The 15,340-nt window shown below is 40.0% G+C and overlaps 1 protein-coding gene across 2 annotated transcripts; it reads left to right on the top strand.

Moving 5' to 3' along the window:
• Nucleotides 1-1,875: 1,875 nt before the first annotated feature.
• Nucleotides 1,876-14,225, top strand: cops7a (COP9 constitutive photomorphogenic homolog subunit 7A). 2 transcript variants are annotated; one of them, XM_020093101.2, is made up of 8 exons: nt 1,876-2,108; nt 6,959-7,081; nt 9,434-9,509; nt 10,224-10,312; nt 11,112-11,314; nt 11,405-11,510; nt 12,122-12,291; nt 13,680-14,225. In XM_020093101.2, the coding sequence occupies exons 2-8, from the start codon at nt 6,959-6,961 to the stop codon at nt 13,717-13,719; spliced, it is 807 nt and encodes a 268-aa protein (XP_019948660.1). In that variant the 5' UTR covers nt 1,876-2,108; the 3' UTR covers nt 13,720-14,225. The 2 variants fall into 2 exon arrangements, with proteins under 2 accessions (XP_019948660.1, XP_019948659.1); XM_020093100.2 differs by having other exon boundaries at nt 1,969-2,108; nt 12,122-12,283.
• Nucleotides 14,226-15,340: the final 1,115 nt, after the last annotated feature.

The raw sequence follows: 15,340 nt of genomic DNA, 5'->3' as shown, positions 1-15,340 counted from the left end.
AATTATTAAAAAACACTGATTTTTTGTGTGATTACATTTGGGTTGTAGACCATGAGTGAGCACCTTTTTTTGAAAAAGCACATTTTGTCTCGTCTTATGGAAAATACTTGAATGAGTATGTGGAGGTGAAGGGGCGGAGAGAGCACCTTCACCTCCACAGAGTATATTTGAATGAAAATTAGATTTTAGGGTTAAGGAATGCATTATGAATTTATGTTATCTCTAGGATGCTCTGGAAAAAGAAAGTGAAGAGAACCATTGGATGTGATTACCACTACTGGATCAGGCTCTTTGATTTAGTGAATGAAGGAGAGTGGAGATGACAACACACCACAGCACAAAATTTTAAAATGAACACAAATTCCCTACATTTAACATCTCATGCATAAAGTAATGATTGTGAATAAACTGCCCAGTAAGAGTCTAAACTATCCCTAATGAAATAAACAACATGTTTTTACCATCTTAAAGCTATGAAAAGTCATAAACATGTCACTTAAGAAACATTCACAACATTTAAAAAGGATTAAAATTCTTAAATTCAGCAGCAAAGCCTGAGATGAATGTGAGTTCCAGCATTTCATCATCAATAAATCAGGGAGCTGTGTGAGGTGAGCTTGTTTTCCCAGTTGTCAGAGATGTTCACAGCCGTAATTTATAGCTCGCCCTATCTCTCCCACTTTCCTGCGTCTTCTCGCCCTGTCACCGATATTGGGATCAGTGGAGCTCAGACCCAGATAACCAGCAGTCAGGACGGGAACACGGAGACGACTGTGCCTCCTCAGACCGCCACTCAAAGACAAGGTTTGATTTTCCTCGAGATCACATCTATAAACGAATCTGCCAGATCGATGCAATTCATCTCAACTGAATCCTCATGTACAACTGGAAACTACACAACGCTGTGAAAGAAAAACCTAAAAGTAATAGGTTTATATTCTGAATCACAAAAAATAAAATTACTTAAATTGCTTTACAGTCCAAAGAGTCATCTTTGTGACACCCCCCGTATTGAAGAATCAGGACACAATTTCTGGAAAGGGTCTATGAATAATCAATTAGTGTATTATTGAATTCATATATTTTTGAGAGGTTTCATCCAAGTTATTGAGAATTTCTAGATGTGCAACATATCCCATAATGTGATGAGATGTAAATTATGGACATGTTATATGATTTTATTTTCCGGGTAAGATGTATTCTCTAGTACAAGATATTCTATTCTGTTCTTCACCAGGGACACCCCTCCAATGGAAGGTTAAACCACTTCTTGAAAAAGGCTGCAGGACACGTGGACCAGTATCCATAAACTGATTAATAACATTGACACCTGCAGACTTTTACTTATAAATCAACATTTACAATTACATGTTGTCTCACAGTTGATAATGGGGCTGAGAAATATTAAAAATAGTCCTTATTTACGCAACATGGAAGCTTCTAAACTTAAGAATGTAATAGAAGCTTTAATTTTACCTCCATATCAACAGCTATGTTGTACCATAGTAAATCTGCAGTTGTAAATAATACGTTTAATAATTAGATTCTGCTCCAGATGTTGTTATGCAGCCTTTTTCAAGAAGCCTAGAATTCCAACACGACACCAGACCCCCTGATGAGTTAAAGAGCTAAAGTGCTGAAATAAAAAGATTAAGTGATATGTTGTTGTTGTTCTCAGTTACAAACGGTGTCTGCTGTCCTTCTGTTCATGCTGGGAGAGGGATCCTCACATGTGGCTCTCTCTGAGGTTTCTACGTTTTCCCCTTGTTAATGTTTTTTTTTGGGGGGGGGGGGGGTAGTTTGCATGTGATTTCTTAATTTATGTTGAGCTCTCTCGGCCACCGTAACTTAGTGACCCCTCACCTCTCACTTTAGGACCGAGTGAGGGCATCGATCCTCACATTGGATCCACCGCTGAGGAACATGTGGTCTGTTCCAGGTGGAATACATCGCATCGCCGCTAGATGACGCTGTTCTCCCTCAACCACGGACACAGCTTTTGATGTCCCGCCTCTTTCCCTTTAGTATCCAATCAGAGGACACGCTGCTTTGTTGTCGTACGTGCTCTGACAGTCACGTCGGTCTCTCTGCTACAAACACACAACAAGGTGAGTCTTTACGCTTATTCAACATTTGAACACTTTGTATACCAACACTTCTGCTCGTGTCGTATCCCCCGTGTCTTCAGACTGTGTGCCGGTGTCACTTAAACAACCAGAGAGGCTTTAAAACGTCTGAGGCCTAGCGTCGGCGGTGAGCTAAAACCGCCTGGTTAGCCGTTAGCTACCGAGCTAGCATGACACATTGAGCTTCGATAAAGTAAAACGACACAGACTCAAATGAAAAGCGTAAACGTGAAAGCAGCCTCGTGGCCGAAACCACGCGTGTGTTGTCTACTTAGCTCTTCATTCGTCAACTTTGGCATTTCCTGTCAAATAAGACCGTTAGCTTTAAAATTAGCCGAGTGGTTTAGCAGTTGAGCTAACGCTAATACAGAGGCTGAGGTTCGACTGAGTGAGTCTTACTTTAGATTCGATTTACCTTATTCCTTCATAGTGTCCTCACACTATCTGTGTGTTGTCTTCAAACACCACCTACGGTTACGATTGAGAATGTGTTTGATTGCATATTTTATTAGTGAACGGTGAAAATCCTCCATCTGACAGGGTCAATTACTACATTCAAGTGTTTTCAGACTTTTAAAGTAGTGTCACAGTCACACTGTCGTTCTGTTTGTATGGAAGTGGTGCAACTATGTGCCAAATACATGATATGTAAGTTCTTGTAATTCGTATATATTTTCAGATTTTTGTGTATTTTGTATTTTGCTGTTTCTGAAATGACAATTAAATCTCACTATATTTGCAGTCACAAGTTGAACTGGACAATAACACAATATCAATAATTATTGCTTTGTTAAATTGTATGTGTAACAATTCAAAGAAAGTGCAACACATCAATATGTTGATTATGCATTGTGTAAGCACAATGAGGCGGTATAACAATTGATTGAACTCAGATTTGTTAAAGTTTTTGTTGTTCTCTGCCCTTAAAGAAGAGTTTAAAACCACAACCTTCACTCAGAAGCAAAAATCAGTCTGCTGATATGAGAAACATTAGCGTGACATTTACTTTAAGTTTTGGCCTGACTCTTGCTCACCAAGTAGAAATCTTGTTGACTCCTCATTGTGAGAGACAGGAATATGACAACATCAGAGCTGTGCTTTTTTAACCTTGTGTTATATCAATTCATGCTGAAATTAATTTATACATTTATACTGCAGTTGAGAAGATAATTGGCATTGTTTTTGGTTATGAAATTATAGTTTGAATAATTTGTAATGCAACACTGGCAACGTTGAAACATTTCCTGATTCCCTGAGCGATTGCAGCTTTTCTCTGCTCTGTAGCATTTTAAAATCAATATATTATTCACTGTTCATTAGACTAAACAAGAAATATAGTCATTGAAAAATTGTGAGGAGAATTTTTCAGCCTTGTCTGACTAAGTGTTTATGTACTTAGTCAAATAAACTAAAAGACATGTGTCTTGTAGCCCTAATAACTAAACTTTTTTAATAATCAGAATATTAACAATAATACTATGACAATACAGTCAGTACTATTTCTATGTCTATAGTCTGTTTACACTGTTTATACACTGTAAAACAGCAAATTCCCATGTTGGACTAATAAAGGATTATCTCATTTTATGTCATTTGAACCCAGCCTTTAGTGATGTGGTTTTTTGTGCAGCCCTATTTTCCTGTCTTAAAATAACTCTAGACTTTTACTTCAATACTTTAATCTTAAGCTTTTATAGCTTTACAATTAGAAAAAAATCTTTTCACTTTACTGTGACATTGCAATAATCTCTTTACAGCTGCCCACATGCAATTAAAACCCCTTAAGATACAGTTTTCCATTTTGTTCCCCTAAGTAGCTTGAAGGTTATTAGTGTCATTTCGTCTCTGACTGTGCAGAAACATACATCTACTGGGCCAAATGGGTGTGCATGGTTTTCTATCTAATTTCCCAGCGTCTTTGCTATTTTTTAACAGCTTGAGACATTCACAATAATGTTGATAATGTGTTGTGCGTGTGAACAATGTTTAGTTGTACAGTATGAGTTTTAAATGTGTGACTGCTGGTTATATCAGTCTGAAGTTGCTCATTAGCCAAATCACACATAAAGGTACCTGTCCCCATATCTGTTGAAACATTGCATAATTTAGCATAAAAAGTATTCAGCACGCTCCACTTCATTTCAGTAAATTCTCAAATCTTCTAAGTGGTTTGGAGATATTTTCTGAGCCATTTAAAGTCCCTTTGGTTGAAAAGGATTATGGTGAAAATGGATGACTCACTTCTTAATAGAGCTGTGAGCCTATTGATGTGAGTGCTGTTTAGTGAGTTTGTACAACACTGGAAGCTTCCAGCTGCCAAATCCAATTTTCAATTATTTTCCTCCTAGTAGCCTATTGTGTGTTCGTTTTTCTTCAGTATTCCTTTATGATATTTTATTCTGGTGAATCTCTAAATCTATTTTGAAAATAAAGTCGCTGGTAACAATACCAGTTATAATCAAACGATGTAAAATGTTTTCAGTAGGGTCCATGGTGCCTGTTATACCACAGAAAAGAGAACAGAAGATACTGCAGCGAATAGTGTTTGATTGAAATTATTTTCATTGGCTGAGAGGATTCACAGTTAAATATACAGATGACAAACTGCAGGATACATTAGTGAAAAGGATGAAAATCCATAGTGCACGTATGGTCAATGAATGGGTTGAGTATGAAAATTATGCAAATCAAATGCTGTGGCTTTTGCAATGACAAGATCATAACCCCAAATGAACACCTTTGGGAGATTGTGGACCGACATGTTAGATGGTGTTTTCTACCACCATCACCAAAACATCCCACAGGGAATTTCTCTTGGAAAAATGATGTCATTTCCTCCAGTAAGGTCTAGAGACCTGTAGAATCAATGTCAAGATGCATTAAAGCTGCTCTAGCAGCATGAGGTGGCTCAACACCTACGGAGACACTTGGTAATTGGACTATGGTCATTACTGTATGACAAAGCAGTCACTGTAAGCAACTGTGTCCTTTTGTGCTTTGAGATACCTTAAATTAATGAATTAATGTTTACTTTTTTTTTATAGTTAGTTTATTTCTAGATCTCAGTGGTCACCAAGGTAATCTGTGTCTAGACAGCTGCAAATTGACAATAGACTTTATATTAAGATGGACAACATGACAGCCCCACAAAAGTGATGGCAAAGCGTCTCAATTGCAGTATAATAATAAATCCTCTCTCCCCCATGTTAGTGGATGGGACATGGACCAAATTAAAAAGTCAAAGTTCACGTCTAAGATGGTTTCTGTCATTTAAGGTAGTTCATATCACACTGATGATCAAGGGCTCCTGATCAGTTTTATTTTAATTAGTAATTTGATGCTATAAAGATGGGTGGAAAACTGGAAATGTCAGGATTGACAGCTGAGATGGATTGGTTGAGTGCAAATATCTGTGAGACCTCACAACCGTGGCTCCATCGCTACTGCACAGACTGTGGCTCTAAATGTGCAAGATGGCGGCTCAGTGGGGGGTAGCATGTCATCCATCTTTATATACAGTCTATGGTATTGACCAAGGCCACATATTCCTCCAGTAATTTTTGACTGATGAGATGACATAGTCATGTTTGACCTTCTTTTAAATCCAGTAGATAAACATTGATCCAGCCTCAGATTCAGAACTTTATTCGACTTAAAAAAACAACAACCATAAAATTAAACCAGGGTCTGTCTGAAACCCGAGTGTAGGTTAATTTGTTTGGCTGCAGCACATGCCTGCTCAGCTGTTCAGCTTCCCTGGGAATATGCTCTTTGGACCTTCTTAATGATGGTCCAGTGGGAAAACATATGGAAGATGTCTGTGTGTATCTAAATCCATCCGATTTAGGATGATACAACAACACATCAGCTCTGACTGGGGTGAGTAAGAGCCAGTCAGACCACACATTTTTTGAGCCTTGGGTACATCTAGACTCTCAGTTGAATTAATTTTAGGAAATGGCCTCAGGTAATGAAACTGGTCCGATGCATTTGCAATAATTTTATCATGCGCCTGTAAAACTAAACTTCCCTTGTGTCCCAGGATGTGTCCACTGGGATTAAGATATTAAAAAATCCCATCAAAGTCAAAAGGACATCATCTCACATTCGGATGTTTGTCAGCTAAGATACTTTTGAAATGGAAACTGGAATCAAACTGACATCCAGCTGTGCTATTTTTGTAATTTGTTTTTACTGTAAAACTTGTGTGTGAGCAAGAGTCAGGACAATATGCAGAAAACATTGATAGGAGATTTTTGTTTGTGCTTGTGTATTTGTTTTTTCCTGGATGCACTTTTTGGTATATAATTATCTACTGGAGGCACTTACATATTCCTTTCACAACTTAGGTAATTATTCTGGTGCTGCCCTCAGCCCAAAGCAGATTTTCATGCAAGAAATGTTTCTTTGATGAAAATACATGGTCTGCTTCACATTCATTACACTTGTTGCCCGCAATGGTGCGACCAAGCTATTCTTCCACTATTTGAGTGGCTCTCCAGGTAATTTGAGGGTTAAGTGCTTTGGTCAAGAAGACTACTCGGCTGTTAGACGGTAAATGAGGGGAGAGTATTGTTTGTTCGTAAGTGGCTGGACCATGTTTCAAAGGGTATGACATGATGTGTTTGAAGCTGTAGAGTCTAAGTGATCAGCAATAGAGTTCTATGAATGTTACCAGAGTATATTTATGGAAGAGTTTGACATGTTGTGCATAGATGGCATTTTTCCATCACCATAAAATGACCAAGGCAAAGCTCATATGTGTGTCTCTCCATCTTACCTCAGTCTGACCTGCTAACTGTGTCTGTCTTGTCTGTGTCCTCTTGCATCAGATGGAGGTGGAGCAGCTCCTGTCTCTGTCAGGCCCGGCACTGGCCCAGGCTGTCAGTTCTCTGCTGGAGACCCCAGGCCTGTACGTCTTCTCTGACATCCTGGAGCTGCCTAATGTCAGAGAGGTAAACACGCGCTCTCTCTCATACTTCATCTTCCTCACGCTCACTATCTTTTAAGACATTGTCAGACCTGTCGTTAAAGTCCATCTAAACTACAGCCCGACAGTTAATCCCTCAAGTGTTGATGTGTCCAAGAAACATTGAGAATCTGATCAACCACTATCAGAGGGTGAACTGATTATGGCCCTGTTCAGACCTGGTATCAACATCTGTCCTGAGAGATCCGATAACAACTGTGCATCCCTAAGTACGTCTGTTCACACGTGGCATTAAAATGCGTCCTGAATGTGTCTCCTGTGTCCACTTGTGATCGCATCTCACTTCCCCGCTTAACATGAAAATAATGATGTATGTAATTAGTGTTCACAAAGATCAAATGATGTCGTTTTTACCCACGTGTCTGATGACTCACTCAGGACGGATGTTAATACCAGGTCTGAACACGGTCCATGTGACCACATCGTTTGAGAAAAAACACATATGACCATATTTATCATCTACACACATGGCAATGCATATACGTTTGGGCCCTAATGGTGTTATCAAATTCACCACTCCAATTAACACATCTGTATAAAGATTTCTTGCATGTGATGCTGCCATCAAATTCAAACGTCACTAACATAAATTAAATAACACAGTCAACACCCTATTTTAAGAGTGACGCACTGCTGCTATAGTAGAGTGTGTTTGTGCAACACCGTTGTTCAACTGTTCAAAGAAAAGTCGCAGGAAAAAGAAGAAAAAAAACGAGCAGTGTGTTGATTTACTCAGAGAGGGCTTTTGTTAGGAGTTTAAGTCTAATTATATTAGTCATTGTATTTACAAGCACCACATCACAGTCCTTTGCAGGTAATATGGAAGAAAAGTGGCACTGCTGAAAAACTGTGCGGAAGATATTACATCTGAAGTTTAATGCCTGATAATCAGCAATTTGCTGCACATTTTATTTATTGACTACACGAGAAACAGCCAGGGAAAAACTCAGACCAATAAAATACTTAAGTGATATGTAATATTGCACCATATTATAAAAATGCATTCCAATGTTAACTCACAAAAGAGAGCAATGGTATGTTGTTTTAGCACAAAGCTTTAATCATCTCATTTATCTGTTTCCCTCTGTGGTTTTCTGCTTGAATATGTAATTTATTTTTGAATTGTAATTGCTCATAGCAGGTCCAATTAAATATGATTAAAGCAGCCATTAATACAAATTAAGTAGGTGTGTTATTTTCAACTGTTTAAAACAATAAACTCCTTTGAGGAGTTTAAAATCTCCCACGTTAATTTTCACAGCACATTCTTTTTCTGATCTTTTTGTTGAGCTGATAACATTGTCTATTTATGTTTCCTCACATACAGCCTTCCTCTCAGAGAATGAATAAATGCATTCATTTCTAAAGGTGTCTTCTTTTCAAACAGGTTCAACAGCAGAGAACATTTGGTACTTTTCCGACATCCTCCTCATGACATGTATAGGAATCAGATGAATTGCAGCCAGGCTCATTTATGCTGTTAGTCTTAGTAAAGACTCAGATGAACAGGTTAAACAGTTTGAAACATAATAAAAAACTTTATAGTTTAACAGATGCCTTAATGTCCAAATTCTTGTTTTTTGTGGCAAAGACAGACATCAAGTGATGGCTTCAAGTCGACCATTGGAAACACTTTTTCCTGATTGAAGAAGAAGAAGAAGATTTACTTTTATTGTCACGTCAACACTTTACATGCATACATGAAATTGTTCTCCGCATTTAACCCATCCAGTTGGCACCTGTCGAAACACGCATAGAAACACATTGACAGATGCCATGTACACACATATGCTGGAGCGGTGGGCTGCTGTTGCCAGCGCCCGGGGAGTGGATGTTGGGGAGGGGGGGCGGTGCCTTGCTCAAGGGCACCACCTCTCTCATCATCCAACATCCACAAAGATTTTACTGTCCTCAGGAGGCAGGCAAGATTCTGCAGTTTTGTTACATTAGTAAATAAATGAGAGCTCAACAGGCTGCACCTGCAGTGTGTTTGGGTATAGCAGTTCCATCTTCCTGCAGATGTTTTTATCCAGGTTAGGGTGTCGAGATCAGAATTGTTAAAGCTCTACTGTGGATATATTTTGATGCCAGGTGTATGAATATAATCCTTCAGTGATTAATTCATATGTGTCTGAATTTATGCAGCAAGGTCTGTGGTCTCTCTTTTCTACTCTTGCTGAGTCTCAGCATGACCTCTCCTCAGAGCTTCACAGTGTGCATAGATAAAATGCAGTTGCACTGTTTTTTGTTTTTGTCTCATTACCTGTTTCCTGCCACACCATTTTCTCCCTTCTCTCATCTTTCCTTATAACCTCAGATGGAGAATGGTCCTCATGCACCAATGTACCAGCTCCTGAACCTCTTTGCCTATGGAACCTACTGCGACTACAAAGGTATTGCAGTGGCAGCACAGTGTAAATAAATAATATGGCAGCCTGTGACTCTTTTATTATGAGCTGTATTTCTTTGCTGCAAGGCAGGCACCTTGACACAGAGGCTTTAAACGCCCTCACCTGAGACACTGCAGGCAGGTTATTCACAGCAAAAAAAAATTACTGGACTACTTTTTATCTGTTAGGGCAACTTTTTGTCAAGCGGTGTGATTGGCTGGTGTCTGTAGCTGCAGTGTTGGCACAAATGGGCAATAATCGAATCTTTTCTGACTCAATTTGCCGTCTCTGTAATGCATCGAGAAGCTTCAACAAGAAGTGGAATGTTAATTATGTCTAATTTTGTACTGAATTTCAACCAATAGCCTGTAAAAAGACTGTAGCCTACTTTATTTCTTCCTTCTCTTTTGAGTCATGTCAACAGACAGCACATTTACTTTCACAGAGTTGTGTAGTGCAGCCCTTTTAGAGTAGCTGTCAGAGCTGCAGTCTTGGGGGGGGGTCCTGTCACCAGGGGAGCAAGGCAGCAGAAGACACAATTGCTGGAGACAGACTTTCTCACTGCTGTGTTCTCTGACTGCTTAAACAGCTCCACTCTCACCTGCATGTCCATGTGTAAATTAATAAGCAGGGCCTCAACAATGTGAGAATGTTTGACCCTCAGCTATGTGACACTCACTGCTTTGTTTTATTTCATGGTCTTGTCTGCTGCTGTAGAGAGAGCAGCCTCTCTTCCAGAGCTTACCCCTGCACAGAGAAACAAACTCCGCCATCTGTCCATCATCAGCTTGGCCTCCAACCTCAAGGTTCGTTCTTTCTCCCTTCCAGTTTTTCACAGAAAACGTGCAGAAAAGTGCAGAGGCACTCAAGAAAAAATATCTAATTTCTGCCACCGTCACATTGCTCCAGGCGTCATACAGCAAGATATTAATGATGTATTCACAGTTTAAATTCATTGCGTTTAAATTTGGCTCTGCTATTTTATTCAGACGCATAATCCATTTTTTGTTTTTGTATCTATATCAGCTAAATTAGAAGTAAAGCCACAGACAAGCCTCAGGTTTCTAGAGAAAAAGTTTCCAGCTCAACTTCTGATGCTCATGACATTTTAAATATCTTACTCCTCCTTCTATCTGCATGATAAAGTATTAACTGTTCTTTTTAAAGGCAACTCTAATTTGACACCTTCCATCCATGCCAGCCTTCTTCTTAAGATGCCCTTTTCTTTCTCTGCTCGTGATATATAATTGATTCATTATTCTCACCAGCACTGTCCTTTTTTTTTTTTCCTTAACTTAATCTCACTTTCTATTACCATTACTCCTTTCACTCCTGCCCCCTGTGATTCTCTGTGATATGTCACTACTTTCTCTCCATGTATTCTTGAACTCTCTAATTGCCCTGTGAAGGATTGTTAAATTACAAATTCTCCTCTCTTCCTTCCTTCCTCTGGCAGTGACATTTAGACAAATTAACAATATCACTGTAAAAAAATGTTGTCATCTCCCATCTCCCAAACCATTAAAGTGGAATTAAATGTTCTCTCTGTTTACTTTGGTTAAGAAAGATGAGGATTAAGGTTTTCTCGTGTATTTTTCCCCTCAGTGCCTGCCGTACTCGCTCCTTCTGCAGCAGCTGGAGCTGAAGAATGTGCGGGAGCTGGAGGACCTGCTGATCGAGGCCGTTTACTGTGACATCATCCAGGGTAAACTGGACCAGAGGAACCAGCAAGTGGAGGTTGACTGCAGCGTGGGCCGTGACCTCGGCCCCAACGAGCTCCCAAACATAGTTAACACCTTGCAGGAGTGGTCAGTATGCCCACTGTGTGTCCGTGCACACTTGAGGTTTATGTCTTAATTATCTGTTTTCTAACTAAAAGTCTCTCCATTCCTGTCCAGGTGTACAGGGTGCGAGGCGGTGTTGTGCGGTATCGAGGAGCAGGTCTCGAGAGCCAACCAGTACAGAGAGAGCCAGCTGAAGGTCAAAGTCCAAGTGGAAACAGAGGTCAGTCCTTCATCCCTTCAGCCTACACTTCTCTCACCAAACTCTTTCCCTCCAGAAAATCCAGTGAATGTGACTCTCTGTTTCAATGCTTCCAGTCACTGGTGATATTTTACTTCTCTCCTGACTGCATGTTTCCTTTTCTGCATCTTGTTCACGATTCATGTCATACAGCAGTGTGTTCATATCACTAAGTTATTTTTGTCTGTTTAAAATAAAAGTTAAGGACCCATATGAACATTGAAAACTGGTTTTGCTCACTTTAATGATTGATCTTGTTCATACAACCCTTGCAGAGGTCTGAGTTGAAGGAATTAAGCTGGTATCCTCCAAGGTTACGGACTTCTTACTATAAAATTTCTTTTTTTATGCGATTGTCCTTCAACCGCAGCAAGGAAAGGCAGAGAGACATTAATACTAAAGAACAGTAATCGTAGTAGATATCCACTCTACATGAACAACTCAGATTATTGAAGCATCATAGTATCTTAATATAAACGTTTTACACAGAACATGGACTGTGGATTTTGTTCTGGGTTTTTTTTTATGTTCAATCTTAACTCATCTGTCTTGTTCAACCTTCCGTTCTTAATCTCCCTTTACTTTTCCCTCAGGTTTCAAACCTACAGAAAACGTTAAAGGCCAGTGCCGCCTCTCCCTCATCAGGCCCCGCCCCTGCTGGAGCCGCCTCCAATCAGGACGCAGACCAGCCTGCTGAGCCAAGAGACCCTGCCTCCTCTCAGGAACCTCGGCAACCAGGCAAAAAGAGTTCAAAGGTGAAAGGGTGAGTCCTGTGATATCACCTGTTGTTAACCGTGGTCGTGTGGCTTCATGCATGGGAGGCAGCCAAATAGTATCTGCATGACTGGAGTCATCAGCCCAACTTCAGTGTGGCAGCTTTTTACATAAAACGTAGCACTGAGAGTTTGCTTAGAAATTGCAGTCATTTTTCTACAGCTTCACAAATTGAAAACAAAATATGTTTGGTATGTTTTGGCATTTTCTGAATTTATGTTTTATTCAGACTTGTTGCACTTTGGAATCTAGTTTGACTTTTTTTTTTTTTTTTCATGTTTGAAATGCTATTTACTCCTCTAAGATGTGAAAATGGAACAAAAAGCTTTATGTGGAGGTTCTTTCTGTTAAGTTTTTCATCACTGCTGCGTCTTTTGTTCTGTAAAGCACTTTGTAACTGTGGCTTTTGAAAGGTGCTTTATAAAAACAAATTTACCTAGTTATAACCACAGCGCTGTAAGGACTCAAACACTTCAAACACTAAATTAAAACCATTAGTCCAATGTTCTTGTAGAGTGTGAAGTTAATTCGACAGAGAATTGCTGTTTCCATTTTTCCATAAACATTAAAAAAAAAAACAGCTGCCGGTGTAAGTGGTTTGTCTGTGTGTGAGCATGTGTGTGTGTCTGCATGAAGCATCTTTATTATCAGATGCACATCAGTGTTTTGCAGCAGTACTCTAACCCTGCTATCAGGCACTCGCTTTCTGTTCTGCCTCCATCCGGTCCAATTACCGATGGCTAATTTCACATCTGTCCAGGATTGTAAAATGTCACTGGATATACAAATGCCCTGTGTGCTCTGTTCCTAAAAGAACCATTTCCCCCTCCAGCGATCAAACGAGATGCTTTGCTCGTCTGCTGTTTATGTTGTTGCTGCTGAACAGAAAGCAGTGATTATTTCCTGGCTGCCTGTCACATTCTGATGAAGCATGGAACCCTATAATTTTCCACCACTCAGCAGTGCACTTCATTCAAAGAAGATTCACTTAATGTTTTGAAATCCAAATTAATGATAGCTTAACCTCAATCCTGGAATTAAAATGAGTTTTGACACCATTATTTGTAAAGCTATTTAAAGGATGGGACTAATAGTGCAGCAGTTATAAGAAATTGGATCTTTGAAAAAAAATAATTTTATATAAAGAAATAGGAAATCCACTGAGAACAGTTTTTATGCAGAAATACTGAAAACTCATTAGATGTCGTAGCACAAAGACACCAGAGTGCATCAGTAATGTGCTGCTTCAGTAGAGGAAGTGGAAAGTAAACATGTAAACCATTAAATCTTTCTCTGATAAATCTCCAAAAACGCAGAAATTCAGTGTTTTCCCTTTTTTTTTTTTTTGTTTTTTTTTTTTTGGGTTGTTTCACTCAGGCTGCGCGGCAGTGGGAAGATCTGGTCCAAGTCCAACTGAGGACAGGAGGAAGACGGTGGCACTGATGGACACTGTCACTGATGAATGGACATGTGGACGTGTTGACGGACAAATGGAAACATTAAACAATGTGACCAATGCTCACGGACACCCCCGTCACATACACTTAAACACCAGGAAGCTTCATGGGAACTTTTCTTATCACCTAATTTCACGGATTCGGAAAAACACAATTGACTGATGGATACGATGGGTGTGACATCTTCGCTTGCAGTTGTTAATTACCTAACAGGTGGACTATCACTATATACACACACTTAGAACACATTAAGAGAGCGCAGTCTGCAGAGGCAGTCTTTGACCAGAAACAGGATCAGTGTATTTGAAGCGTGTGTGTGTGTGTGTTTATCTCTATCAGTTTAAAAATGTTGTTTTGGTTCAGATTCATTCTGTGTTGCTTTGTGTTTTCTTCTCTCTGCTGAGTTAAGACATGTTTGAAATCAGAATATAAATAGTTGGGAAATAAAACAACGCCCTGTACTTATCCCGACTGTCTCGTTAATGTCACTGTCACATCTTTTATTAAATGCACTTCAGTGAGCATCTCTGGAGGGTGCATTGCTAAATGTTAACTCGCGGAAAGGGGCTACCCGTTAGGAGGTCAAGCCATTAATTAGGGCATGTCCCCAAAGAGACTAATGTATTATAGAGCTGAGGCTTCCCCTGTGCGCAAACCAGCATGGCTACACACACACACACACACACACACACACACACACACACACACACACACTGTGCATTCATATTTCATACAAGTATGTTTTGCCCAGAGCTTCGATTTCAATGTTGAAATTGCCTGCCCCCTCCCTCATATATCTCCATCACTCAGTCAGAATTGCCGTCATCGTGCCGCCCCTGTCCATCTCTCACTTCTTGGATCCCGTTTTCTCTCAATTCTCTGCTCTTGACATTAATGGCGTCAATTAAATGACCAGCAGCCACAGTGAGCGGGACAGAGATGGAGGAATTATGATCCTGTTTCATTTAACCCTCCGTCTTTCCCCCGTCTCCCCAGTCCCTCCCAACTTCCCTCCCCACCTCTATAAATAGGGGTGTTAATTTCAGTCAGTGTGATTGAGCTACATTAGTTCACAGTTTTTTTTTTCCTTTGGCAGACTGGAGCTGTGAGTTCTAACAGCTGTACACCTTTCAAAGTGTGTGTGTGTCTGTCTGTGTCTGAGTGTGTGTGTGTGTGTGTGTGTGTGTGTGTGTGTGTGTGTGTGTGTGTGTGTGTGTGTGTGTGTGTCTGTGTGTCTGTGTGTCTGTCTGTCTGTCTGTCTGTCTATCTGAGTGTGGGGGGGCTGTACGTGTAATGTAAAGAGGAAGTGGCAGGTGAGTCTTGTGTGAGTAAGCAAGTGATGACTCCACATTTGTTAGTTCACACCTCTAACCTCTGCATCAGTGTTTGCCCGTCGCGGTTACAGATTGCGGCACCGGCTGCCGGTACGGGTCTCATAACTAGACAGTCGTTAAAACTTGCCAGTGGAACCCAGCCAATCAATTACTTTGATTGATCAGTGAAATGCCCTTAGGAGATGGAAACACTGGCTGTGCAGTGGGCTGGTGAGGAATCTCAATACACACAAGTGGCATTTCTCCT

This window comes from Paralichthys olivaceus, chromosome 13, assembly GCF_024713975.1.
Source record: "Paralichthys olivaceus isolate ysfri-2021 chromosome 13, ASM2471397v2, whole genome shotgun sequence".
Taxonomy (NCBI): Eukaryota; Metazoa; Chordata; class Actinopteri; order Pleuronectiformes; family Paralichthyidae; genus Paralichthys; species Paralichthys olivaceus.
The sequence above is the reverse complement of the archived record's forward strand: the minus strand, read 5'-3'. Positions and strand labels throughout refer to the sequence as shown.